At 50.1% G+C, this 25,584-nt stretch overlaps 4 protein-coding genes across 4 annotated transcripts; all 4 read right to left on the reverse strand.

The window, feature by feature from the left end:
* Positions 1-477: 477 nt before the first annotated feature.
* PHACADRAFT_254491 (uncharacterized protein) lies at positions 478-1,967 on the reverse strand. Its single transcript, XM_007394783.1, has 9 exons — positions 1,720-1,967; positions 1,601-1,659; positions 1,492-1,544; positions 1,292-1,439; positions 1,156-1,233; positions 982-1,095; positions 857-923; positions 794-801; positions 478-734 (listed from the first exon to the last, which is right to left on the reverse strand). The coding sequence occupies exons 1-9, from the start codon at positions 1,958-1,960 to the stop codon at positions 693-695; spliced, it is 810 nt and encodes a 269-aa protein (XP_007394845.1). The 5' UTR covers positions 1,961-1,967; the 3' UTR covers positions 478-692.
* A 2,312-nt stretch (positions 1,968-4,279) lies between these two features.
* Positions 4,280-7,220, reverse strand: PHACADRAFT_254492 (uncharacterized protein). Its single transcript, XM_007394784.1, has one exon. It carries the CDS (start codon positions 7,047-7,049, stop codon positions 5,145-5,147), a length of 1,905 nt encoding a protein of 634 aa, XP_007394846.1. The 5' UTR covers positions 7,050-7,220; the 3' UTR covers positions 4,280-5,144.
* An 853-nt stretch (positions 7,221-8,073) lies between these two features.
* Positions 8,074-8,999, reverse strand: PHACADRAFT_194594 (uncharacterized protein; the record flags this gene model as incomplete). Its single annotated transcript, XM_007394785.1, has 4 exons — positions 8,074-8,349; positions 8,501-8,563; positions 8,618-8,872; positions 8,922-8,999. The coding sequence occupies 4 exons, from the start codon at positions 8,997-8,999 to the stop codon at positions 8,074-8,076; spliced, it is 672 nt and encodes a 223-aa protein (XP_007394847.1).
* Positions 9,000-10,398: 1,399 nt separating this feature from the next.
* PHACADRAFT_208177 (uncharacterized protein) lies at positions 10,399-24,124 on the reverse strand. The gene is made up of 11 exons (XM_007394786.1): positions 22,958-24,124; positions 22,629-22,896; positions 22,255-22,578; positions 21,691-21,839; positions 21,597-21,638; positions 18,796-19,479; positions 11,423-11,576; positions 11,129-11,366; positions 10,994-11,070; positions 10,829-10,947; positions 10,399-10,764 (listed from the first exon to the last, which is right to left on the reverse strand). The coding sequence occupies exons 1-11, from the start codon at positions 22,994-22,996 to the stop codon at positions 10,621-10,623; spliced, it is 2,238 nt and encodes a 745-aa protein (XP_007394848.1). The 5' UTR covers positions 22,997-24,124; the 3' UTR covers positions 10,399-10,620.
* Positions 24,125-25,584: the final 1,460 nt, after the last annotated feature.

Here is a 25,584-nt window from a genome sequence, read left to right on the forward strand (position 1 = left end):
AATGGGTACAGAGGCTGCAATTTGAGTGTCGAGGTAACAAGTCTGTCAGCGGGGTTGATCATCTCAACGATGGAAGACATAACAGAGAGGTTATGGAGAAGAGAGGTCCGTAGCGAACCAAGCAGCTGAACCGGATCAAGCCGCGTATTTATCTTATCGATCCCCGACATGCAATCCGTGCTCTGATTCCACGAAACCTTGACTCGGATTCGTACGCTAAGGTCCCGATTATCCCTACACCAACCAAGGCACTGGCAATAAATGGATAGCACTTTTCACCTGTATAAGATATTTCTTCGCCAGCTGCGCGCTATTATCCACCCATGTCGTCTCAAGGAGCCTCTATTGCAAGCCTTTCATCGCTATAGGTCAATTCCCGCTGCAGTGAAGCTCTAGAATAACGGCAGAGCCTTGAAGGCCCGGAGAGGCACCTGAAAGTACAGCATTCTGCACACTGAGAGCTACAATCTGTGATGGTCAAATCTAGGTCTATACCCCACTGTATTTCATGGAATATTAGTACGACAGAGCTACGACCTACTCAGTTCTCAATATATACATTCGCAGGAGGCTCGCTCCCACGAGCATGGTTGCACAAGTTTACTGGCTCTACTTGCGAAAGACATAGGTGATACGGAAGATCTGATACCATGGCCCGAGAGCAGGAAGTAGTTTGCGCTGCCTACAGAGGATCACTTGCAAAGGACAAGATATACCGGCCTAATCGCCGCTTCCTGTTTCGTTGATATCAGTGCATAATTCGAAGTTGGAACCGATTTACACGCCTACTTACCGTGTAAACTGGTGCCCAAAAGAGTAAGTATATACAGTACAATCATAAGGGAGCAGGACGCACCGACATATTCATCGTAGACCAAGGATCTTCCGGGGATAACTTGCACGGAGTCGTAGCCCGATGGTAGCTATTATGCCACGCCTAAGTATAGTGGCATTGACATGAACGAAATCTATAGCACTGGCCTGTGTGAAATCTGGGCAGCTGTCTGTCAAGCACAGTGGATTGCCCGCGACAACCTCATTGAGGAGTAAAGCGCCATATTTAGATCCTCCGAGTTCCCTGTGGTAGTCAAAGGCCTGTTTGAGCAGCTGTAGTAAGACCAAATGATCTACAAGGATTACTCAGACGCGACGCACCTTCGATGAGGTGGAGGACGTATAGATCCCTGAGCCAAAGCGTGCGTAGGCCTTCCTCACCGGTAGATTGTACGACCACTGTGAATCGCGCAGTCAGTAGGCCTGCAGTAGCTCCAATAAGATACTCTGCACATGCTTTCATAATACTGCAGAGCGAACAATCCCTGCTCGAACAAGGGTTCAGTCGCGACGAATTGTCTCCAACGCGACATGCGCGAGTCGTCCCGTGCCAGTAGCGTACTATATTCCTGTTTGCTAATCCAATACGCTGCCCCACCTCAGCCCTACCACCCAACCTTGAGTTCGTGCTATACAATACCAGACATACAACCTTACTGGTAACGATCGAACTTTGCAATGTGCTGTTTGCTGCATGTGATACTGTAAATCTGGGGGGAAGAGGTGGTCGACATCGGGGAGGATGCTCAACAAATGCAGGACTTGCCTTGTGGACTTTGGGAGGCACGGGCGTGCGTTGCCACTGACTCTCGAACTGTGCCTGAACTGCGGTAGACATCGCATAGCTCAACTCGGCTTGAACGTCTCCGAGATAATAAAGCTTACTGTCGAGAAAGGTAACATGCGAAGGAGGGACCTCGACGAGGGTACGGTCCTCGTTGTCCTTGGATGGGTTGGCACCATCGGCTTCTTCTGAGACGGAAACGCCTTCCTCTTCGGACCGTTCGTCTTCCTCAAGATCACTAGACTCATCGGACCAGTCGGCTGCGTCAGAAGCATTCTCGTCATAGTCCTCGTAGTCGCACAAATGCTTCGAGTCTTCTGAATTGTCGTGTATCGAAAGCATGAGGGGCAAGTAAGCAGTGAGCGTGCGCAATCCCCGGCACAGGTACCATTTATATATCCCCAAGGAAGAAGGTAGCGAGATAAGTTTATCGGATCAAACGTTTAGGACACCGCAACTGACTCAAATTCAGACCAGCTCGGGCAGACTATCTTCGGCACAAGCAGCCGCATTTTGTGTGATTATACGATGACAGAAGTAACAAGAGTATCCTATTGCAGTGTTAGATTATTCCAATGCTTCACACGTGCATTCAATGTGGTACTTGCGTGGAAGCGGAGGCGGTATTTCATTAAATCCTAATCCCATAAAGAGTTAGATTCCGATCTGCGCTGGAAATGAAACCGATGCCATGCTGCGGTTAGAAGCCAGGGCCACGTACGAAAGCTGCAGCATGCTAAGGGTCACTGAATAAGCTGTGCACTGCTGTCAATGATGAATGGCAAGACGTCGACGATGAACGGTAAGAAAATGCAGCACGCTGTTGATGCACGGTGGTAGCATGTGAGGGGCAGCCCATTTGTCTAGAAACTTACCTTTGTCGAAGGATCCTCAGCTTATCGACGATAACATGGAGCAATGTATAGCAGCTTTCTCAGTCCCTATTGCTTGCTATGCTATGCATCAAAGTATAACCAGTACATACACATGCCCAATACTTGCTGAGGAATCAGCCCAGATGCAAGGGCGTGCGGATTGTGAAGGGTATCGATGAGTGTTCGTGCATGGCTGTCAGTAATATTGATGTCCGCCGGAAAATCCTCTTCCTTGATAGACTTTCAGCTCCAATGATAGCGATGCCGTTCACGTCCCTACGACGGAAGACAGAACAGAGAGCTTTTGGAGAGAGAGAGAGAGGAGGAGGAGGAGGAGGAGGAGGAGGAAAGAGGGAAGAGATAAACATCGTGGAGCAGCGGGATCAAGCCACGTGTTTATCTTATCGACCTCCGTTGCAGGGCGCGCTCAGGATATCCATGCTTTGATTCCACGATGTCTCTCCGACTTGCACACTACATAAGGTCCCGGCCGGTAATCTCTACACCAGCCAAGGTGCTACTGGCGAATACACGGCGCTTTTCACCTATACCCTGCATCTCACAAGTCGAACGAGTCTTGGACAAGACATCTCTTCGCCAGCTGCGTGCTAGGGAAGGGTTTCTGCGGGGCTTGAATTGTAGATCCGCTATTACGAACACATGCAAGTACAAGCAATGAGGTGCGTTGTACGTCTTGGCTGGGCATGGTCGAGAACTGAAACGCTTCAGATTTGCCATCTCGAATGAAGTTGTCCCTCCTCCATATGAAACTGGCACATTGCGCCCATAGTGTCTATTGATCTTCTAAGCACAGTGGCCAAGAGCTCGGTTTCAATGTACATACCTTCCGACATCTCTGCGTTTTGCAGCCCGTTCTCTCAACTCCAGCGAGCTGCAGGCACTGCATCCTGCCAGCACGCTATCAAATGGGGACGTCTTAAAGCCGCCACTAGCCCTGTTCTGCTTCTGGACCTCGCGGCTGCCACGTAGGTTGAGCATGCGTGGCACACTGCTACTTCCTCGCCAGCCACTACTCCGCCGTCAAGATCCTCCATGCGGTAACGCCAGTGCTTGGCCCACTCCGCGGTAGAGGCAAGGCTAGAGGGAGAGTATCGTGTTGGGAGATAAGTAGAGTGAGACCCAAGAGTGAAGAAATCGCGTAAGTCACTTTGACAATCACCGTCCTGGGCCCATGTTAAAACATTCTTTAGGTTCTGCAATAGTGGATCCGGCGAGCGAGGAATCTTGAAGTGAGCCTATCAACGTCTCGTCCGGCATACCAGTTTTAACTCCAACGTTTGTACCATCGCCTTCGCACTCAAACATTGGTCATTAACTGGTTGCAATATTAGATTCGCATGCCCCGGATGGGGGGAGAAGCTGATCTCCGGTGGCGCGATGAGGAAGGATAGAAGCATCAGCAGACGAGGCATCGACCCCGTGTGTACGGAACTCTCTTGCGCGGGGATATCTAGGTGGAGAGGCAAATGGCAGGGCGAGCGTCTCTGACTAAGGAGCAAGCAGGAACATGTCACGAAGGAGAAGAGCGAGAACGAACACTGCTGCCCTGCGCGGCAGGGCGTCTCACGGTACGAGCTGAGCGCTGATCTTCCACACTTTCCCGCACCGACGTTCGCGTGGGCGCGCACCGTATTTTCGGTCCCTGCACGGTGAGCTCACCGTCGGCGTCTCTTGTTCCCGGATGCGTGGAGAGGTTCCGTGGCTTCACGATACCGCTGTCCGCGCTGGGCCGATGCCGTGGAGTGCGCTGGTTGAGAGCCTAACGCGGTGTTTCTCAGAGGAAGAGTATGCGCTCTAACTCGACCCACATGCCGACTCGGCCGCCTACTATGTCCACCTCCGCGTTGTCCTCAAGGCGGAACACGCTCTGCGCGACCAGATGAAGGTCTGGTCTCGCTCAATTGAGCTGGCAAGCTTCCGGGAGGAGTGCCATACGGCCAACGTTACAAGATTGCTTGGGGATGTGCACATGCGGAAGGCGGTCATGTATAGCTAATTTGACATTTAACGTCTCCGTCGCCCGCGCACAGGTGGCCAGCTGGGACATAGATGCAGGGTCTGGTTCATGGCAACATATTTACAGTCATCCAGTTGTCGGCAGGCAAATCGGAGGAGGACAGGAAGGGACGGCAGTAGTTCCCTAACGCAGTTCGGGTATTGCGGGTACGGTAGATGTTCAGTCGGGTTACAATCCAGATTTATCTGATGCTCTACATGTACCTGGCTGTATGTTGCGCAATACAACTGCTTCGCCTTCTCGCACGCTCGAGTCGCCTCCGTCACACAACGCTCTCATTCAAGTTCGCTGCCCGAAGCGCGCGGAGAGCACGCTGGTCGGCAGTCTGCCGTGGCTCTTCGCAAATCAAAAGCACGCGCAAGCCGAAACTCGTCGTCCATGGGTCGTTCTAGTACGCCTTCGCCTAAAAATGCAGGGCTGGCTCGCTGACGGACACAATAATCGAGACGGCGACAGACAGCCTGAGGTCAGAGGCGGGTAAAAGAGAGGCGGGTAAAAGAGAGTGGATGGGCCCACACAACTTGGACACTGTAGCTAGTATGATAGATCTTGTCGTGCGATCCATAGGTTCGAAACTCGTGCTGTACATACTTGTTGTGTATAGCTACATACACTACGACTTGTTCTCCGCCTGCAGATTCTTCCTCGCCCTGTTGAATGCCTCTATGTACTTATCGACGTGCCCGCTCTTGGCCAGAGCATCCTTACCCGACAGATACACCACTTTTGTACGTCCTGCCGCTAGCCCAAGCTTCCTGAATTCCCAGCCCTCACTCCTGTCTATTTGAATCATACCCCACTTGATCACCTCAAGAGTCCTCTCGCCCCGCCGGCCTCGCTCTCCGACCACTTCAACTACAGCCCAGAATATCCCCGAGCCTCCGATGTGAAGAAGACGATACGGAACATTCGGGACAAGGCATCCATGCGTTCCGGTAGTGGAGACTTGCACGGTAATAGGATCAGTGCGGTTGTAGAAGTGGAGCTGGAGTGCTTGTGGTCCGCTGTCCTGGTGTGTGTCGCCGGGTGAGGATATAATGTAGCAGGGCGTGGTGGCAAGCGGTTCATGGAAATATTGCCCTAGCTTATTCGTGTGAGGGTCTAGAAGATCCATCAGCTGCCACGAGCACTGCAGCGCCGGTCGGGATGCTAAAAACCCTGCCCATGAGACAAAGAGTCCGAACGGCACATCAGACTCGTATTGGATGAATAGCCGTGTCAGCTGCTGTGCATCCATGTGCTTGATGAGCAATGCCCATGCAGACTCCAAGGAAGCCGATCGATCGTAGAGCGGTAGCGTCGGGCATTGCAGGAAATAACCAATTCCGGCGATCCTGTCGAGTTCTGTGGTGCAATAGCGTTTCGCCATAGCTCGAGGAGCGTCGAAACTCTTCTGAAAGTGACTCTGAGTCGACAGGCTTCGCAAGAGGTTCTGCAGGTGAGAAAAGAAACTCGGACTATCGGAGTGAGGTACCGCAGTGAGTCCGCCAGGTATCCAATTGGGCAGCGTCTCCTGCAAGGTCCACACACGGTTGAACCAGTGCCTGTCCGATTCGATGACCGCTGGTGATGGATCGAGCGGTAAGCCCAAGCCGTTGAAATATGTGACGCACGGCCTGCCGTATGGACGGGCTTGGTAGATGTGGCCGATGGTGGGTACGTCGAGCTTCCACTCCTCCAGCCGAGCTTTGTCGTCCTCCGTGATGCCCTCCTGCCATAAACAAAGGACGTCGAGCCAGACGTACTCGGCGCCCATGTTCAGTAGCTCGATGCGGATGTGGTCGAGTGATATGCCGCGGGGAAGCGGAACAGGCCATCGGCATCCATTGATTGGGGTCATGATATCCTCGCGCTCTTGTGCGTGTACCCAGCTGTGTGACACTGTCCATAGTTCATCAGGCACGAAGTCAATAAACTCGAACTCTGTCGGAGGCATGACATGGTATGGGAGGACTCGGTTGCTGTACAGATCCCAGACACGTCGAGGAGGAATCTGAGTGTCCTGGACAGAGCGACCGCGAATGGCTTTGTTCCGCCTTTGCTGGATCTTATGGCGGCGACGTTTCATCTCGGCGAGTGCTGCAGCAGAGTCCTCAGGTCGCCGCCAGTGTGACCACTCCAAGCGTAGACTGCGTAGTGTGCCGTACACCTCCCCAAAATCATGCGAAGTGCCGAGCGCGTAGTCCAAGAAGTCATGAAGACCTGGGGTGTCGAGCGTGTATGATGTCCCGAGGATTTTGTTGAGTTCGGCGAGCAGATCGTCGATTGATAAGCGGTCGCAAGGGATATCGGCGAGTGTGTTAGGTATCGCGCCTTGACCAATGTGTACACACTGGAGAGGGACGGTGGAAGGAGTGGAAGGAGTAAGAGTGTATATCTCGCTTGCATTCGAGCACTCAGACTGGAAGAGGTTGTAGGTAGGCACAATGCCGGAGGTGACCATCTGGATTAAGCCCCAGATGATGGTCCTGTTGCGTTGATTGGCTGAGGTCTGGGTGTCTTCATTTCTATTCGCCATTTCCAACACTCTGAGTATCTCGACCCGCCGATCCACGAATTCAGGGATCGTCACTAGCGGGGCAGTGCATGGCCACGGGATATAGTCGCATGAGAAACAGACAGACGTCCCTGATAGCTCGAAGAAGACCCTCGATTGCACCGATGGTTCGTATTCTGTAGCGGGCTGAGTTTTATTCGGGTCTTGGTGTTAGTGAGCGAACAAAATTAATAGCTGTTAAAACACACCTGCATAGGTTCAGCCGCAGACTCACTTTGCTAGGAAGCAAGAGTCACTATATGAGCATCAACATCCCAGACTGAGCTAGACAAACTCACGCCATCAGAGGAGCTGCGACCTTCCGAACCAGAGTCCAGCAGCACACCAGAATTCTTGTACGCGGCAAACCGTTGACGCCTAGCTTCATACTTGGCGACTTCGACACCGGAGCGCGATGCGTATGGGAAAAATGGGTGTTCGGGATCATGCATGAGACGCACGTCTGGATCCGACATGCACCACGAGCAAAGCACGAAGTCCGGACATGATAGGCACTTATGTTGAACTTCTAAGGTCCCAATCCCACAGCTTCGGCAGCGCACTGCGTTCAACGCTGCACAGACCACCTCAAAGGCACCGACATCCCACGGATATTCGACAGGGAAAAACCGATGTCTGATGCCATGCTCCGAGCGCTGTCGAACAGACGAGATACAGAGCTGACAGAGCGAGAAGTCAGGACATTCGAAACACTGGTGTCGGACGCGAAAGATGCGACAGTGGCAGATTCCACACTTGGTCTGGCTCTCGTCGTCATCGTGCTCCGAGGGATTCGGCCCAGGATCCAGCTGCGCCATAGATGACTCCAGCGGGGTAAAGCTATGTCGAGGGTTGTGGGATATACGAGCTTGTGGATCGCCTACGCAATCAGTACAAAGCTCATAGTTACCACAGTCGATGCAGCAGTGCTCGCTGGGGAGTCTGTTGCATCGGCTACATGCCCCACCAGAACGTCTACTGGTGCTATCGTAGGATGAGCGCCTCATCAGATTTCGTTGGGGAAGGAGTACGCCGTGGTCTCCCAAGGAAACCGGAGGGGTGTGAGCCCTGCGTTGTGCGGCAAGGAATTTCGCTTCTTCTCCTGGGCTTCGAATAGGAAAGAACTCATGAGAGACGTGATGCGTGGAGCGTTTCTCGACCATGTTGAAACACGTAGAGCAGAAGCTGAAGTCGTCACATGAGAGGCATTTGTGACGTACGCCGATGACTGGCACTTGACCGCAGCCATTACACCGGACACCGAGATGAACGTCGCATGACACTGCGGATGCTTCACGGAATGAGCGGTGGTCCCAAGGGTACTCGATTGGAAAGAATGTATGGGTATGATTATGTTCAAAACGAATTGACACAACCGATATGCAGTCTTGACAGAGGTTGGAGTCGGTGCATTCCACACACTTGTGACGTACGCCGAAGATTGATTTCCCGCAACCGCGGCACGTTACTCCCCGATGTTCCACGCCTTGAGAAGCCTAACATAATTGTTGTGAGTCTGTGTAGGACAAATGCTCAACGCTGGATCTCACCGGCCGCGGGTCGCTGGATTCCACTAGCCGCAGATCACCGTCGCTGAATCTCACTGGCTGCGTGTGGCCGGTTTGCAGGTTGTTGGATCTTGCTGATAGGAAGTCGCCGAGTTGCGGGTCGCTGGACTGTGGGTAGCTGGATTGTGGATCGTTGGGCTGTAGGTCGCTGGATCCCGATGATTGTACGTCGTCAACAGCACCTCTGCCGTCTTCCTTCTCCTGACCAGATCTCGAATGTACAATTGCCGTAAAAGCCTGTCACGACTCATAAGCTCTGCAATTTCTTCATACCTAGATGACGAACCTGAATCACCACCACGAGGCTCAAGAAGCTTGAAGTAACAACAACAACTAGAGCGACCGTGTCGCCTACCGACGACATGCTTGCACATACACCAGTGACCTGCTCCGAAACCTACACATTCTCATGAGCAAGGTTGAGCACGACGTGAGTGCTGCAACTCACACCAGGGGAGTGGCTTGCTCCAACCTATGCGGTGTTCTCGAGTTGCCGAACGAATGCGCGTATAGCTAACCGGTACCTTGACGCTTGAATACTATTCTTCGAAGGAAGACAATGCACGGATATGTCGTTCAAGGGCCTTTGGGGCCGCAGCTTGGTCTAAGGCAGGGTGGCGAGCAAGCACCGTGCAAGGACGAGGCCGCGAACAATCTCCGGTACAACCGCCCAAACCTTGCTCACACGTGACTCTGACTTTTGTGAACACATGTGACATGGGAAATAAAGCAGGGTTAAGAGAACAGTTTCTTATCTTCAGGCCATCTGGTATACGAGTATTCGACGTTGAAGGCGCAAACTGAACACTCGACGGAATCTACAACCGATGAGGACGCTGTGGGTCAGCGATGGCTACGCCACGGAAACCGTGCGCGAGCCGTCCGCGTTGCAGAAAGAGTAGAAGCAATCTGAGTCGATGCTTAGATCCCAGACCCAAGTTAGCAAATACTGCGTGATGCATGCTAGCATTCGACGTGAGCGAGGGTTCCGTGTAACCCACGAGGAGCACGCGTGTGAACAGGTAGCATGGAAATACAGGTGGCGGGCCCGGAACAAGGCTCAGTTCGCGAATGGCAGCGAAATGCTTCAGGGCTTGGACGGAGGTATTTGTCGCTCGGCTCGTTATACCACGCAACCCGGGGCCACCGCACCAGTGAGGTCGTCTCTTCCTGCTGGGCCATGCTAGATGCTGCCATGCATGCTCCAGACGCACTTTATCGACAGCAGCTACAAGTACGACGTCAGAAAATTGTGGGAGAGGGGAGGAGCCCGTGCCCACATTGTGAACAGCATTCGAGTGGCCGAAGACACCGCTAAAAATGCCGTCCTTGCGTCCTTGCCGATGTACTTCGCCAGCAGGTGGCACTTGCCGATGTGCTCGTCCAAAAAGTGGGCGACGGCGCAGGGGAAGCATTTGGAGCATTATGTGCTTCCATACCGGTGTGCTGGAAGACATGAACTCGAAGGAGTTGCGGAGATGTCTGTCAGCGACATCGAACTATGCCGGGGGAAAAATTACTCCATAATTATCCAAAAAAAAGTCAACGGAATATCGAAGGCAAGCTGTTTCTAGATGATGGGATATTTAACAGGATGTCGAGGTCGACCGCCGGCGCAGAGTCAAGACGTTATAGGCGCGCTTGTTCATGTATTCCTGGATTGATAACGCAATATGCACGTGATCGCGACTATAGCGTCGAAATAGTAGACGCTAAACAGCCTGGGCCTGCATTTTCGAGACTCACGCTTGTTGGTTCGAGCTGCTGTAATCTCGCTCTTGATGTGCAGTTAGAGTGGAGCGAGTGGATAGTACCGGTTTATCATTAGCAATTTACAGTACAAGCTACACAGTACACTAGAAGATGATACACAGCCATATGTGACATACAGCACGTTTGAAAGGTACGACTGCGGCATCACGCCGAGCGAAGTCAGCAATAAGCATCGCCATTCAATCCATGGCAATCGAGCGTAAAGCAAACACTCAGGCAACCGTGGTGCCATTTGCGGTGTCGTTGACCGGAGCGGGACCGACGACGATAGGGTTGGTCTTGCTGAAGTTTTTGAGATTCTCGGCCTTGATGTTAAGCATCACCTCGATCATCGCGGGGGGTGTGAGGGCGAGCCACTACAAATACAGAATCTCAGAGCATATTCCTATCAACGCGCGCTCGAGGAAGCGGACTCCGTACCTGAGTCAGGCTGACATCCTGGAAGGTCGCGGTCTTGAAGACCCGAGGAAGCGGGGCATCGTGTTTTCGATATTCTCGACGTAGTGTCCGTGCGCTACGGGAATATGGCCTGGTTTCAACTTCTAATTAGCTTTTTGCTTGCGTTTTCTTGCAATAAACGCGTACCGGTGTCACCTCCCTGGAAGTTGAACGTCCCCGCATTGCCCTCGGATGCAAACACTGTGACACGCGCATTTCCCTCCCTGATTACACTTCTTTAGCAAAGAGCGCACCAGCAATATATGTAACCAGGCGACTCACAAGAAATACGTCCATTCGTCCTGGGTCGGATGCCAGTGCAGCTCGCGCATCCCGCCAGGGTTGACCGCCACCTCTGCAACAGCCGTCGTCTTCGAGATACCGAACACATGCGAGGCCACAATCTTGACAGATCCTCTCGAGAGTTCAGTCGCTGGCGTCTGGGACATCGCGAACGTGTATGAGCTCAGCACGGTGCCATACGGGCTCACCGGCGCGTCCAAGTCGGTGCCCGGGGACGCTGGTTTGGCGAGTTCAGTCTAAGCAGGTCCTTAGATGGGGGAAAGATCCGCGTACCCGCAGGGAAGATGTAGAGCTCCTCGCCCGGAAGCTCGTTGAAGACGGAGATGGGCGCCTGGAAGTTCTTGGCGATGACTTCCTTCGGGGTGTGTGCGAGCCAGTCGGTGATGAGGAACGTGCCACTTTCGTCAAAGGTGCCGTTGTCGAAGACCTGGTATACGCTTGCTCAGCATCTGTACGATGGCATTTCGAAGGCACAGCCTGCCAGAAGGAATTCTGTGGTCGCATTTGTGGCCTGAAGGCCATCAGAAAACCGCCCGGGCCCCGAAACACTCTGACGAAGGTTTGTCAGGTCGCGTCAGATCTGCGTCAGGGCACTCAGGGCGTCTAGAGTCAGCTCACACGACTGCGCCCCTCAGATGCCGGCCCGCGCATCCTCTCAGTGCCGTTAATAGTGCTCAGGACCGTCAGACCTGCCCCGCCACGCGCCAGCATGCGCCTGTCTGCTACATGCGTATTATTGATTTTCAGCCCACCGGTAGACCTTTTCTCTAAATTTTAACAGAATTCTATTCATCTACCTAGCTGTGCTGCCTTTTTGCAGAGATATTCCAACGCTTTCTGTCTGCATTACTGCGGGCCCGGGGAAGATTCTATGGAATTACAGCAACGGCAGCGGGTCCCTCATTGACCATGCCATAGATGCCGATGTGACACAAGCACGTCTGGCGACCTCCCCAGTTGCCATCGATCTGCACTAAAACCGCCCCAAACCCCGCTGATATACCATGTAACTCCGGGAAAGTCCCATACAGCGTCTCAGCGGTGTGGTCGGCGTGCGGAACGTATGCGAGCAGCACAATGAAGTAGTCTTGATATCACAACTCCTATACTCACCTTACTGTTAGACTTGAAGAGTAGGACTTGAAGTCGAGGGGTGTAAGTAGAGAGAGATGCAGATACTAAGAATCAACGAAGTTGTTGAGTCTGAGGTCTTAAGCCTCAGATGACGCTCCTTATATACAAGTAATCTAAGACCCCTGACACTACGTAGGACCTATGGTACTCTACATTACTAAGTGCTCATGTGACTACTCGTGACTCGTTACTAATACACTACCATTATGTTTAGTAATACGAGGAATAATGACCGTTGGAGTATCTCCATTAGGCTAAGCTATCCACCAGGTGACATCACTCATGTTGTCATGACATGTGACTGGTCTAGAACGAGTTCTGGACTTGTAGTTATCTTATCTACTGATCCCATCATATCTATATGATGATCTAGGTCTCGTGATATGCATGTGACCATGTAGGTCACGTGATCGTGTTTAGCGCGATTATGAGCGCTAAGAATATAATAGGCGCTTGTATGGGGCGAATTTGTGACAGTACCCCCGCCTTAAGACTCGAGCTCCGTGGAGAGGAGTTATTTGCCCGTTGAACCAAAACCTTTGTTTCCTCTAGTGGTTTCATCAATAAAACCTACTACTTCAATATCGACCTGGGCTATCCGTTCGACTATTAACTGTGCAATACGGTCATTTGATTTTACTTCAAAGGCGATGTCACTGTTGTTTACGAGTAAAACTCGTATCTCGCCAGTGTAGTCTCTATCAATAACGCCCGCTGCTATGTCTAGTCCTTTAACTGAAAGGCCACTTCGGGGTGCGATACGTCCATATGTGCCAACTGGTAGTTGTAGTTGCACTCCAGTTGGTATGAGTTGACGTTGGCCTGGTTGTATTATGGCATTGTTCAGAGCATATAGGTCCAAGCCTGCGGCTTCTTCTGAACCTCGAGTTGGCAATTTTGCCCCTGGTTGTAGTTTGACAAGCAGAGTGGAGTCTCTTTGATAGACTGCCATTTCCTGAATAGACAGCGTGTCCATTATTCGTGCTTCATACGGGTCATTCCAATAGGAATTGACTATTCGTTTAGCATGTTTCAGGTGTTCTGCTGGTTTCCATGTGGCGTCTTGTTCACTTTCACCCTTCCATTTCACCAAAAAGTACGTTTTACGATTACGAACACAATGTTGGAGTATTTTTTCAACTTTGAATTCTTCGTGACCACCTTTTATAATTGGTGCTGGAGCTGATTTCTTTTGTCCCGGCATGGGTTCAGTGTAGGTGGCTAACTTGCTTGCGTGGAAAACCGGATGAATTGCCCTGTATTGACTAGGCATTTTCAATTTAAACGTCACAGGCATGATCCGTTCTATAATTTCGAACGGTCCCGCATAACGTGGAGTTAACGTGCGTTGTGTAGTCCGGTAATCTCGCATGTCAAGCATAGCTTTATCGCCAACTTTAAATGGTACGACTTGTTTTTGTAGGTCATAATACCACTTCATTCGTTCGGCAGCTAATTGAAGCGCAGCTTTGGCTTGTTCTTGCGCCTCATGTCTTTTCTGTAATATGTCATTCAGATCTTCGTTTCCTGAATCTTTGACTAGTGTAGGTCCCATCCTTGGGTGTCGTCCATACTCTAGATAGAAGGGCGAATGTTTCGTTCCTTCGTGAGCTAGGTTATTGTATGCGAACTCTGCTGTGCTTAGCAACTGTGACCAGTTGTCTAAGTTGAAGTTCACATAACATCTCAGATATTGTTCCAGAGATTGATTTACTCTTTCGGTTTGACCATCCGTTTGAGGATGATACGCAGTAGACATTGATGATTTAATTCCAAGTCTTTTGCACCATTCACGGAAAAGTTCCGCGGCAAACTGAGTTCCTCTATCAGATATGATTTGCAGAGGTAAACCGTGTAACAGGTAAACCCTGTCATATAAGACTTCTGCTAAATCCTTTGCTGAGAACTCATTTGTGATTGCATAAAAGTGTGCTCTCTTGGTTAATCTGTCTACTACAACGCATATAGCATTGTAACCTTCAGATTCTGGTAACTGAGTGATTAGATCGACTGTGATAATTTCCCAAGGCCCTGCTGGTATGGGGTTCGGTTGTAATGGGCCAAAAGGTCGTTGTGGACGATTTTTCATTTGTTGACAAGTCTCACAACCTGACACATAATTTTTACAGAATATAGACATGCTTGGCCACCAATAGTTTCGCGACACAAGTTCGTATGTCTTCCATCGACCAGGATGTCCTGCCGATATATGATCGTGATGCATTTGGACTATTTGTCTTCTTAGACTTTTGTCTTTAGACTTTGAGATGTAGATTTTTCCTCGATGAAGGAGTAGTCCATTCTCGAAATTCCAATCTTGCAATTCTTTACCAAACTCTTTTGGTCCAGATTTCAGTAATTGCTTATAGTCTTTCGTCATTTCATCGTCTAACAGTGCTTCCTTGACCTTCCTGAGTATAGAATCATCATCTATTAGGCCAGCATGAAGGTGATCTAGTGCACAAGTCTGCATGAAGTTGGTGAAAACTTCTGGTTTAAGCAGAATTTTGTCCTCATTATCTAGATTTACCCCCTCCTCATGATCTGGTCTCCTGGACAGAGGATCTTCGGCCTGCATTGTTTTGCCTGGTTTATGTTGTAGCTTATAGTTAAATTGCGTGAGATATAGAGCCCATCGCGCTTGTCGTCTTGTCAACTTTTGGGCGGTACGGAAGTATTGCAGATTTGCATGATCCGTCCAAACTTCGAATTGTTCCGGATGTCCTTCCAAATAGTGTCGATATTCCTCTAATGCTCTTATTATAGCTAATAGTTCTTTGTCATAAATCTCATAGTTCCGTTCATGAACACTGAGTGACTTAGAGTGGAATGCGACTGGATGCCATAGTTTTTCTTCAGGGTCTAGTTGAGATAAGACTGACCCGATAGCGAAGTCACTAGCATTGGTAGATAATTTGAATGGATTTTTATCATCCGGAATTCTTAGAATTGGAGCTGAAGTAAACGCTTGTTTTAATGTTTGAAAGGCTGTTTCTTGTACTTCACTCCAAACCCATGGTTGATCTTTCTTGGTAAGTTCCGTAAGCGGCTTGCTAATTTTCGCAAAGTCTTTGATAAACCTGCGATAAAAGTTCGCAAAACCTAGGAAAGCCTGTACTTGTTTGACTTTCTTGGGTTGTGGCCACTCGAGAACTCCAGATACTTTTTTAGGGTCCATTTTTACTGACTTGTGAGATATGATCATTCCAAGATAATCAATGGATTCGCGTTCAAAGAAACATTTCTCTGCTTTAGCGAATAAATCATTCTCTTGTAATTGTCGCAACACTTCTTGTACGAGACATCGATGTTTGTCTTTATCATTCCCAAATATGAGAATGTCGTCGAGATATACCATGACTTTTCCTTGACGAATCAAGTCGCCCAAGATATTATTCATCATGGATTGGAAAGTTGCTGGTGCATTGGAAAATCCGAAGTACATTACTGTGGCCTCAAAGAGTCCACGCTTTGTAATGAACGCTGTCTTCCATTCGTCTCCTTTCTTTATTTGCACGTTATTGTAACCCCATCTTAAGTCAATCTTCGTAAATATCGAAGCATTACTCAAGGCATCTATTAGGTCTGATATACGTGGAATAGAATAACGATTTCTGACTGTGACTGCATTCAGATTTTGGTAATCCATTACTGGTCGCAACGATCCGTCGTGTTTCTTTACAAAGAAGAAAGGTGCTGCAATAGGACTTTTCGATGGTACTATGTATCCTTTACGGAGTTCCTCTTGGATCCAAATATTCAGAGAGCTTTGCTCATTGACGGACAAGGGATAGATTTTAGCCAGTTTAGGAAGGGGAGCATCCTTCACTAAATCAATTGCATGATCGTATTCTTTACGTTCCAGCATGCGCTCTGATTTGACCTTACTGAAGACGGTATCATAATCATGTACCCAGTCTGGAACCTTAGATTTCCAGTCCTTCGTGTCTTTGTCTTCCAAATCTTCTTCAGATTCTCCGACAAATGGTTTGTCTAGGAGATTCGCGATAACTTCTGCTTGTGAACAGTCAACTGGTGATTCCAAATCAATCCAGTTTATATGTGGTACATCCGTGTCTGCAGCTCCTAAAATGTCCAGATCTGCTTCCCATGGTAATTCCGGTGTAGACTCGCTTATGTCAAGTTCGCAATCTCTTCGTTTTACTCTCTTGTTGGTACAAGTTTCAGGGCATCTGGTGAACTTCCATTGTCCTCTTTTCCAATCTATATTGGGATTATGAGAGACAAGATACGTGTAACCTATAATCACTTCTTTATCGCCGAGGTCGGTGACATAAAAGTAGTGCGTGGTTCCATGGTCTCCTACAACCATGTAGGCTTTAACATAATGTGTTATTTGCCCATTCGTATTAGGAGTTCCATCCGCATTTATTACTTTAAATGGGATTGCCAGCTTATTTAAGATCAGATGATTGGTTTCAACAAACCGTTTGTCGATGAAATTTGTTGTGGCCCCTGAATCTACTAGAGCATTGGTCTGCGTCTTTTGCCGTATACCCACAGTGCAATAGGAATTTTAAATGACCTTTTCTTGTTTTGAGCAGTATTAAATACACAAGAATCCTTTGCTACTGTACAAGCCTCCTGGGCTAGTTCGACATGGGTATCATTATCCTTTAACTCTAGAGCGCAGACTTCTAGAGCGCGTTTGGAAAATCCTCGTTGTTTTCGTAATATGACTGCCAGGGTTTTTTACTGGCGCCTAACCTTGCCTTGGTTTCATCGTCCAAGGTGACCTTCGATGACGAAGCGACGGGTTCTTCGATTTCAACGATACTCGCAGTAGTTGCCACTTTGATTGATGGAGGTTCATCCACTGACAACTGGTTGAGGTCCGTCATAAGTTGCATCATGCGAACTTGCATTTGACGGTATCGGTCTTGGTTATGTCCCCGCCCTTGATTGGCTTGTCTATTACTCGCAGTCTGAGTACTCGGCTTTGGTGCCGTAGTTCCTGTAGTCTGCTGTGATCCTGTTTTTGCCGTGCGTTTTGGTGCTTTTTCTGGGTTTTTTAGCCAGCAATCCGCAGTATTGTGTGTTTTTGCCTTAGATTTATTATCCTTGGCACAATGTTGACAGTATTTTTAACTGTCTGCTGCAAATTCGCCTGTTGCTTGGCTTTCCCTTTAGCACGTTCGGCGGTATCCACCTCCATGGCATTAGGATCCGAGGTTTTCTTGCCTCCAAATACTGACTCTTTAATTTTATCTGCATGCAAAGCACGCCAGATATTAGCCATGTGTTGGATATATTTGTCCCAAGTTGTTGGCAAATTGTTATTGAGACGTCTTTCAATGGTAGCCTGTACTAACTCTTTGGGAAGTATCGCTTCGATCTTCTCAATGTGCAAGCTATCTTGATAGTCCACTAGTCGAGCTAGTGTCTTGTATTGTTCCGCAAACTTGAGGAAGTCACTCTTGATGAGTGAAGTATTCTTCCACATTGCGTCTATTTCATCCCTGGCGCCAGCCTTTTGATCCTTTTGTCCGTAAATATTTGAGATATTTGTGACAAAGTTTGTCCAAGTGCCTAGCCCTTTGTTTTCACGCATATTTTGGAAATAGTCGGCCAAGTAGTCCGATGCTGGAGCTCGAACTCTCGATAAGGCCATTAATATCCTTTGATGATCCGTGACGACACCATTGGCTGCTGTGTACAGCGCAATTTGATCCAACCACTGATCCAACGTGATTTTACTCTCCGTTCCTTGGAAAAGTGGTGGTTCTGGCATTTTGACATTTCTCGTATTATTTCCGGTATTCTGTGGCAAGTCCTTTAATTGTCTTTCTAGTGCTTGTATGCGCACAAGATAATCCATATTTTGTTTGGACAAAGTATCAACAACCGTATTTATTCGGGTGACGGTATCTATTGCCATAATACTTTCATCTTTTAGGCTGGTAAACTCGTTGTGCATGTCAGACAGAGTTTGGTCTAACTGCATTCCTTCGTAGTTCACATATTGTACTACCGAGTTTAGGGTGGAATGCATAGTGTTTTGCGCGTGTGTGAACGTGTAGTCGGCTAAGTTCCTAAGAACTCTGAAGCCGTCTCCTGTGCCTAACGTAGTGGTGGCCAGGTTTACGTCATTTTGAACTAAAGCCCTTTGGAAATCACTTTCGTTTCCTGGGGCCATTGCCGATGGCAAGGACGGGATCCAGTGTCGTACTTCGGGTACATGAGCGGCCCAAGACGGTGCGCGAGAAGGTGCGCGGAACTGAACTGGAGTCGGAGTGTTGTGGAGAGATATTCTGGTTTATTTATTAGATACCAGTTAAGTTTTCAAGACTTAAGATAAACTCTCGATGTTGTTTCTGTGCAAAGAACATTCGTCGTAATATTTTAACAAAGGAAAAAACTATTTATACACCATTGTACCAGACGAAATCATCTGTCTCTTTACTGTAAGCTTTAAACCGCACCGGTATAGTGTAGTTCCCGTCTAACAGTGCTTTACAAATGTCATAAAAGTCTGTGCCTTCTGTGTGTACCTTTTTCAACCGCCTGCAAAGCCCGCTGATCCGCCTCCACTCTGTATTGCCCCATTCGACGATGTCGAGCTCTTTGTCTTCTACGACCTCCTTGATGTAGCTAAGCCTGTCTAAGAGCTTCAGCAAATCATGCACCTGCTCGGCAGCAAGTGACCCTTTTCCTGCCTTGGCGAGCTCCTCCGCATCAACCAAATGGTCGTGCGTTGCGAAGAACCGCTTATTTACGGCGACGAGAGTGGGGAGGAGTTCCTCGCAACGGCGAAGGATCCCCTTCTTCATGAATTTGAGCTTTGTTAGGCTCGCTGAAGTCTCTTCGATCTCTTTTATCCATAGGAGGAAATTTTCCCCCTCGGACGCGAAGAGATCCGGGCATGAGCGTACAAGGTCATCATAAGCTCGACGCGTACCAATTTTCTTGGCTTCCGCGCGTCGTTGTTTGAGTAGATCGTCAGCAGCTTGCTGACGTCGTTGGGCTTCTTCCTTCGCCTCGTCAAGTAACTCGAGGCGACGTTCGAGTGCTAGTGGCTTGCGAGCGATGGGCTTGTTGGCGTACGGTTGGTACCGTTTTGTAGGTTTTCCGATGTTTTTGAATTTTTGTTCGTTTTCGGGAGAAAGCTGAATACGTTCCAAAAGAGGAACGCCCGAAGACTCGTTCTTGGCGACGACGAAGTTCTTGCTGGTGTACTTGGGCATACTAGAAGAACCCCAAGTTAATCAAAACCATCGTCTTAGCAGCCCTCTGCCTATTCCCTTTGGGAACAGCTTTAGGACTCACCTGAGGTGGTGGACGAGGTTTCTTGTGATAACTTCTTTTGGCAGTTTGCCTGGGTTCTCTATAATCCGAGGGTTTCCCCGGAAAGATGCCGTAAGTATCATACCAGAACTGCGCATTGGGTGACAACATCCTTATAGAGGTGAAAGGATCAGCACTTCTTTCAACTTAAGTGCTGAGTGAGTAGAATAGAAAAGGACATGAGTCTGATCTCTTTGTGTCGACGTCAGGGTAGTTTCTCTCACTACCACTGGTGTAGCCGCTGGAATGCAGCATGGAATCTCTCCACGGTTCCACCCGTAGAGCAGAGAGGAAAGCCTTCCTTTAGAAGGCTCTTTGGTCCAGAACACGAAAAGTGTCCACATGACTTTCCCTGTCCACATGTCCGAAGACAAGTACTGAGTGAGCGACAATCATTCGGGGGTGTTAAGCCCGTGTCCTCAGTCACATGTTTCCACGTGTGAGCGTTTCAACACTGCCGCTTACGTCTACGGCCCGACAATATCCTTCCCGTGTGCCAGATGTCAGCACCTCAGAGCGCATGTGTCTCTGAGCGGGTCGAGATTATACAACTACCGTTCATAACAACAGTAACGTGTATGATCGAGTGAGTCGACGACTCCACCCAATCGTCCGTGTCTGGACAGACTCCGACACAGCCGGTCATCCGTGGAATGGTGCCCCGGCCCGTCTGTACAAAGAGAAAAGAAACGTAAAGCATTGCTTTACGATCAAGTAGCTAAACTCAACAAACTATCACAACTCCTATACTCACCTTACTGTTAGACTTGAAGAGTAGGACTTGAAGTCGAGGGGTGTAAGTAGAGAGAGATGCAGATACTAAGAATCAACGAAGTTGTTGAGTCTGAGGTCTTAAGCCTTAGACGACGCTCCTTATATACAAGTAATCTAAGACCCCTGACACTACGTAGGACCTATGGTACTCTACATTACTAAGTGCTCATGTGACTACTCGTGACTCGTTACTGATACACTACCATTATGTTTAGTAATACAAGAAATAATGACCGTTGGAGTATCTCCATTAGGCTAAGCTATCCACCAGGTGACATCACTCATGTTGTCATGACATGTGACTGGTCTAGAACGAGTTCTGGACTTGTAGTTATCTTATCTACTGATCCCATCATATCTATATGATGATCTAGGTCTCGTGATATGCATGTGACCATGTAGGTCACGTGATCGTGTTTAGCGCGATTATGAGTGCTAAGAATATAATAGGCGCTTGTATGGGGCGAATTTGTGACACTTGAAGAACAGGTGTCTTCCATCCACTTGGAAGTCTAGCCATGAACGTGGTACGCAGGCTGGACAACTGTTGTGGAATATATTGTTTCTGTGCACCGTCTATGACTCCCCATAATACTAGCACCCGCGGGGCACTGCTGGCATTGCCCGAGCCTGAAGACTTAACCGAGAAATGGGAGATGGTTGAGTGAGCGACTAGCCTGATAGGCAGGAGGGCTTCAGAGCCATCAAACTGCCAACAGGTGTGTTGTTCGAGTGAGTCGCTCAACACACGGTCCGCATGACGGCATTCTGAAGAGCGCAGGAACTTAGCCATTAACGACCTATGCGGACCGACCTTGCAGAGCTTGTGCAATATACGTGCACCACTTGAGCCGGATGCAAGGTTTGTTAGGCAAAGCGTAGTAGACTCTTCAGGGCTGCCGGTAAGGACAGCTTTATCCACTCCAATGCTAGGGCTACTGGCCTCGACATCTTCCCCAAATGCGGACAGAAAGGAGCAAGGGCACACCGATATATTGTCGCAAGACCCTCTGATAGGAGGAGGAGGGCAATATTTGTTCAGAAATGGTAGTAGTTGGGCGCAAGGAATGCGAGGAGTGAGGAAGATGCCCGCCAGGATGGAAATTGTGAGTTGCACGACCAGCAGTAAAATGATGCCAAGTACTGCGTGAACTTTATTCGGCGTGAATGCCGACGACAACTTATATACCAGTGAGCAATGTAATTCTAAGATCAAGAAGAACCGTGAGCATACCTGTGCAAGACGGAAGGAGGGGGCATCAAGAGGCACACTAATCTTCTCAGTAAAAGTCAGCTTTCTCAATAACGACAGGCAAACAGAGGCACACCTTCTTCACTACATCTTCTTCTCTAACTACATCATTCACGATTGACAAGTCCTCCTCCACTAGGAAACGTTCAGGAGAGAAGGGGTCGTCATTGGGTCCGCCTCGAAAGAATGCGAGGATGGCATCATAGAAGGCGAGCATGGGCACTCCTAAGACAAAAATAGTCATCAGATCTGAGTCTTGTAACCCATTTCATATACTCACTCAGTACTCAAGGATGAGCAATTGGTAGAGACAATGGTCGAGGGAAAGTGAGTGGACAACAGCAAAGCTCAGAAGGATAACAGCGTCGGCTGCGGGCGCTGGGAGTAATCAATGAAACTCCCGCAAACAATTGCATCCGCCGGCGGTGCGATTCCTCTTCTCTGCAGTTCGCGCTTTTCCGTGACTCTGCTTTTGCTCTGCTTCCAAGCTCAAATCATGGACACATCCAATCCATCCATTGTCCGTTCTTGATTGACTGGGATATTCCGAGGGTGAAAGATTATCTCACATCAAGTACGTAGTGTAGAGTACGATCAGATTAATCTCAGGATGAGTAAAAAATAGAAACAAAGTCTTTACTGACCGATGACGATGTAACACGCGTGCTCAGTCTCTCGGCGAGCCACTTCCGGAAGTTGTCCTCTGTGTCGCTGAGCTTGCTCCGCAACACGTCGACGCGGTCCGACATGTCAAGATGCGCTCGTGCAGGCGCAGCAGCATCGGATCGTCGTCGTCGTGCAGACACATCTCGCCGGTTAACGCCGGTGTTCAGGAGAGGCGGGGCTGAGTCAACTTTGTCCGCATGAGCGACAGAGTGGGGCGCAAGGAGGCATAAGGCGCGGCGAGGTGGGGGAGGCAGGCGGTGATAGGCAGTGTCTGGCTGGATACGCCGGCTGTCGCATCCTGGCTTCATTCAGGAGGTGCGTTGGATGTATTCATGTCTGGCTGGACACGCCGGCTGTCGCGTCTTTGGCTCCATCCAGGAGGTGCGCGCGGCACGCGGCGGCGTTCAGTCGCCGAGTCGTGCGACTGTGTCTCCTCGTACCACTTGGCGTGTTCGTGGTGCTTGCTCGCGAGGATACAGATCGACTGAAGCGTCGCAGCCAAGGTGATGATGTCGCAGATCGTCGCATCTGAGTGGTACGCGCACTTGCTCCACTTCTCTTGTCCTCCCGGACGGTCCTCCGCCTCAAACTCCTCAAGCGTCGCCCGCGCCCAGCCCTAGAACCTGCTCGTATATCACCTCGATTCGCCTCTTGAATTAGGCATAGTGAGCATCGACGCTCTTCCGCATAGCCGTGCACACGGGCACGCCCCGCATTTCGGCCACTGCAACTTGGGTTCGCCGCTAGCGTCTATCTCGTCATGCTCCTCCGACGCGCAGAGAGGCACCCTGACTGCACGATACTACCGTACGCGCTGGACCGGTACCGCGTTGAATGCGCCGGTCGACCGGTAGTGACCTGGTTGCCCATATCTCCCTCTGCGCTGCCCTCGAGGCGGGACGCACCCCGCGCGATCAGATAAAGATTTTTGCACGCGTGTTCGAGCTCGTTGGCTAGGTATGGCAAATTTCCGGGCTTCATCAGTGCGAGTGGCGGCTAAGTTAGCTCTAGCAGATACGAATATCTTCTACCACCTCGAGAACTAGCGCGGGTCGACTGCAGAGCCGGATGCGACTTTTCCCAGTCCCAATGCGCCCCTTCCGACGCCATATTGCCACGGGTGCCTTCAAGATCGCTGGCGGTGTCGATTCGTCGAGCACAGCGACGTCGGCGTCTCGACTTTTCAAATAGAATCCAGTGCGGCAGACACTTGTGTCGAAGATCGCCAGATTGTTTTTGGACACCGTGTACGCGTTCTTGGTTTTCCTTGCATCCAACGAACTGCCAAAGACTCGAACCGAAGAGCGCGCGTATCAAACGACAACGCTACCAATGAGCTGAATCCTGTAGAATTGCTGGGCATGTCAAGCTCTGTAAGTTATCTGCTTGGCGTGGCACGAAACTCGCTAACGATTGCCGTAAGACACAGCGGATGATTAAATATCTTCTGCTTCGGCCACCTCTCGATGATTGTCGTTCCGGGTGTGACCAATGAGCCCGAGAGTGCAGATATCTCGATACAGGAATAATTACACAGTACGTGCATTGACACGTCGATGGTCAGCCGACACTGATGCTATATCACAGACATAGTTAGCGATCGTGGCGAAGCTTGGCAGAAACCCGTTCGAGAACTATGTCAGGCTGAAGGCGACTGCCCTAATGGACGTCGTCTGCAGAGGAATTTTAGACCCTGCGGTGGACTGGTACGAGACGCTGCAGCTAGAGGGTGTGTTTTGACCACCCGTTGATACCTGTTCATGGCTGACGACGGCATGCAGAGATTGGACCATACGTCTTTGAGACTCTTGTGTACCTCGTCGGCGTGCACACAGGAGTCAGCGCAGCGGCACTCCCGCTCACCCAGCGCGCTGGTCAAATGCGTCGCGAAAGAAGCTCGGCATGGACAGGATGTTACGCGTACGCAACCCCTTCATCTTCTACCCAAAGCCCAGAGTTCTGACATACCATTACAGGCAACGCCCGAGATCGAGGTCGTGCACCTTGCGCAGATCTCGGGTTACGTGACGCCGGCGGCTGCACAACAGGTCTCGCAGGCCTACACGCGCAAGTCCGGCGACGAGAACCTGCAGACACGCCTGGACGGCGCGAAGAAGACGCTCGCGGAAGCGCGCCAGGCGACGAGCATCGAAGTTTCTATGCTTCTAGCAGACGAAGACCGGAGAGACGACACCCGCTGTCTCTTCGTCGACATCATCGACGCCGCGGCCCAGCGAACGGTGTAGGGAGTAGGAAGCGATGGCGATGCCCTGCGCAGTGTGTGTAAAAGTCCGAGCAAATTGGCTGCAGCTACGAGAATGAGACGGCGACAGGAATGGGGAAGGAAGAGAGGGCGCAAAGCAGGCGGAGAGTCGCATTGGGTGGTGAAGCGAAAGGCACTGAGTGCGGCGGGTGTGCGCGCATGCCCAAGGCGGGAGCTTAGTCCGTGGGTCAGAACGAGTTCTGAACTCGCAGCTCGGTCCAGACGACGACGACGTGGGTCACGTCATGTTAATATCGCGATAGCCCTAACCCTAGGACCCGGCAGCTTATGTCACCGTTGATCTGCCTGCCGTAAACGGAGCACTGCCGGTCCTCGTCCGCCGTTGCCGTCTCGAGAGCTCCTTCAGCTGTCAATCTTCTCATGGAGCTCCTTACTTACCCTACAACCACTCACTTGGACAAGGCATAACATCCTCTGGCTAACCGACATCTCCACAAGTCCAAGGAGGATTCGACCATGACAAACCTGCCCCACTCATGCTGCTCGCTGCAATGTAGTCTCGTAAACCATCTGCATCAGCAGCGCTCGGACGGAACCGAGCGAGACTGCGTCGGACTTCGAAAAACCGAAGTGCAGTCTCTGCATCAGCAGCGCTCGGACGGAACCGAGCGAGACTGCGTCGGACTTCGAAAAACCGAAGTGCAGTCTCTGCTAGAGCGTCTGGTGACAATCGTTTGGGCGGGTGTGGATCGCGCGCACGTGACCTTGACGCGCGAGACGCGGCTCATTAAGAGCTAGGTGCCGGCCACGCACATCTCGCCTTCCACTCACTCTTTCTCTGCCGAAATTTTTATACACCCAGATACTATGCTCTATTAGTAGTATATCAAGCAAAAACCGCCTGACGACATCAAGAAATCGTAGATTATAATGTCAACCGCCGATGCTACTAGCAATTCCACTCCAGATAATGAATTCTGCTACCATGTCCTCAACGAAGCCCGCCGTAAAGCTGCAAAAGAAAGGAAATACGACTCCGCAGCATTTCGTGCAGCTTTATCTGCGAGAATCAATGAATTT

This window comes from Phanerochaete carnosa (genome assembly GCF_000300595.1).
Source record: "Phanerochaete carnosa HHB-10118-sp unplaced genomic scaffold PHACAscaffold_4, whole genome shotgun sequence".
In the NCBI taxonomy this organism is placed as follows: Eukaryota; Fungi; Basidiomycota; class Agaricomycetes; order Polyporales; family Phanerochaetaceae; genus Phanerochaete; species Phanerochaete carnosa.

Coding starts and splice junctions, on each gene's coding strand:
- PHACADRAFT_254492 (XM_007394784.1), bottom strand. CDS start 7,049: ATGGCGAATAGAAATGAAGACACCCAGACCTCAGCCAATCAACGCAAC.
- PHACADRAFT_208177 (XM_007394786.1), bottom strand. CDS start 22,996: ATGCGGGGCGTGCCCGTGTGCACGGCTATGCGGAAGAGC. Junction 11,367..11,422: donor GCTCTACATCTTCCCTGCGG/GTACGCGGATCT, acceptor TCGCCAAACCAG/CGTCCCCGGGCACCGACTTG. Junction 10,765..10,828: donor AGGATGTCAGCCTGACTCAG/GTACGGAGTCCG, acceptor CTGTATTTGTAG/TGGCTCGCCCTCACACCCCC.
- PHACADRAFT_254491 (XM_007394783.1), bottom strand. CDS start 1,960: ATGCTTTCGATACACGACAATTCAGAAGACTCGAAGCATTTGTGCGAC. Junction 1,545..1,600: donor TGCCTCCCAAAGTCCACAAG/GCAAGTCCTGCA, acceptor TCTTCCCCCCAG/ATTTACAGTATCACATGCAG. Junction 1,096..1,155: donor CGTCCTCCACCTCATCGAAG/GTGCGTCGCGTC, acceptor CTGCTCAAACAG/GCCTTTGACTACCACAGGGA.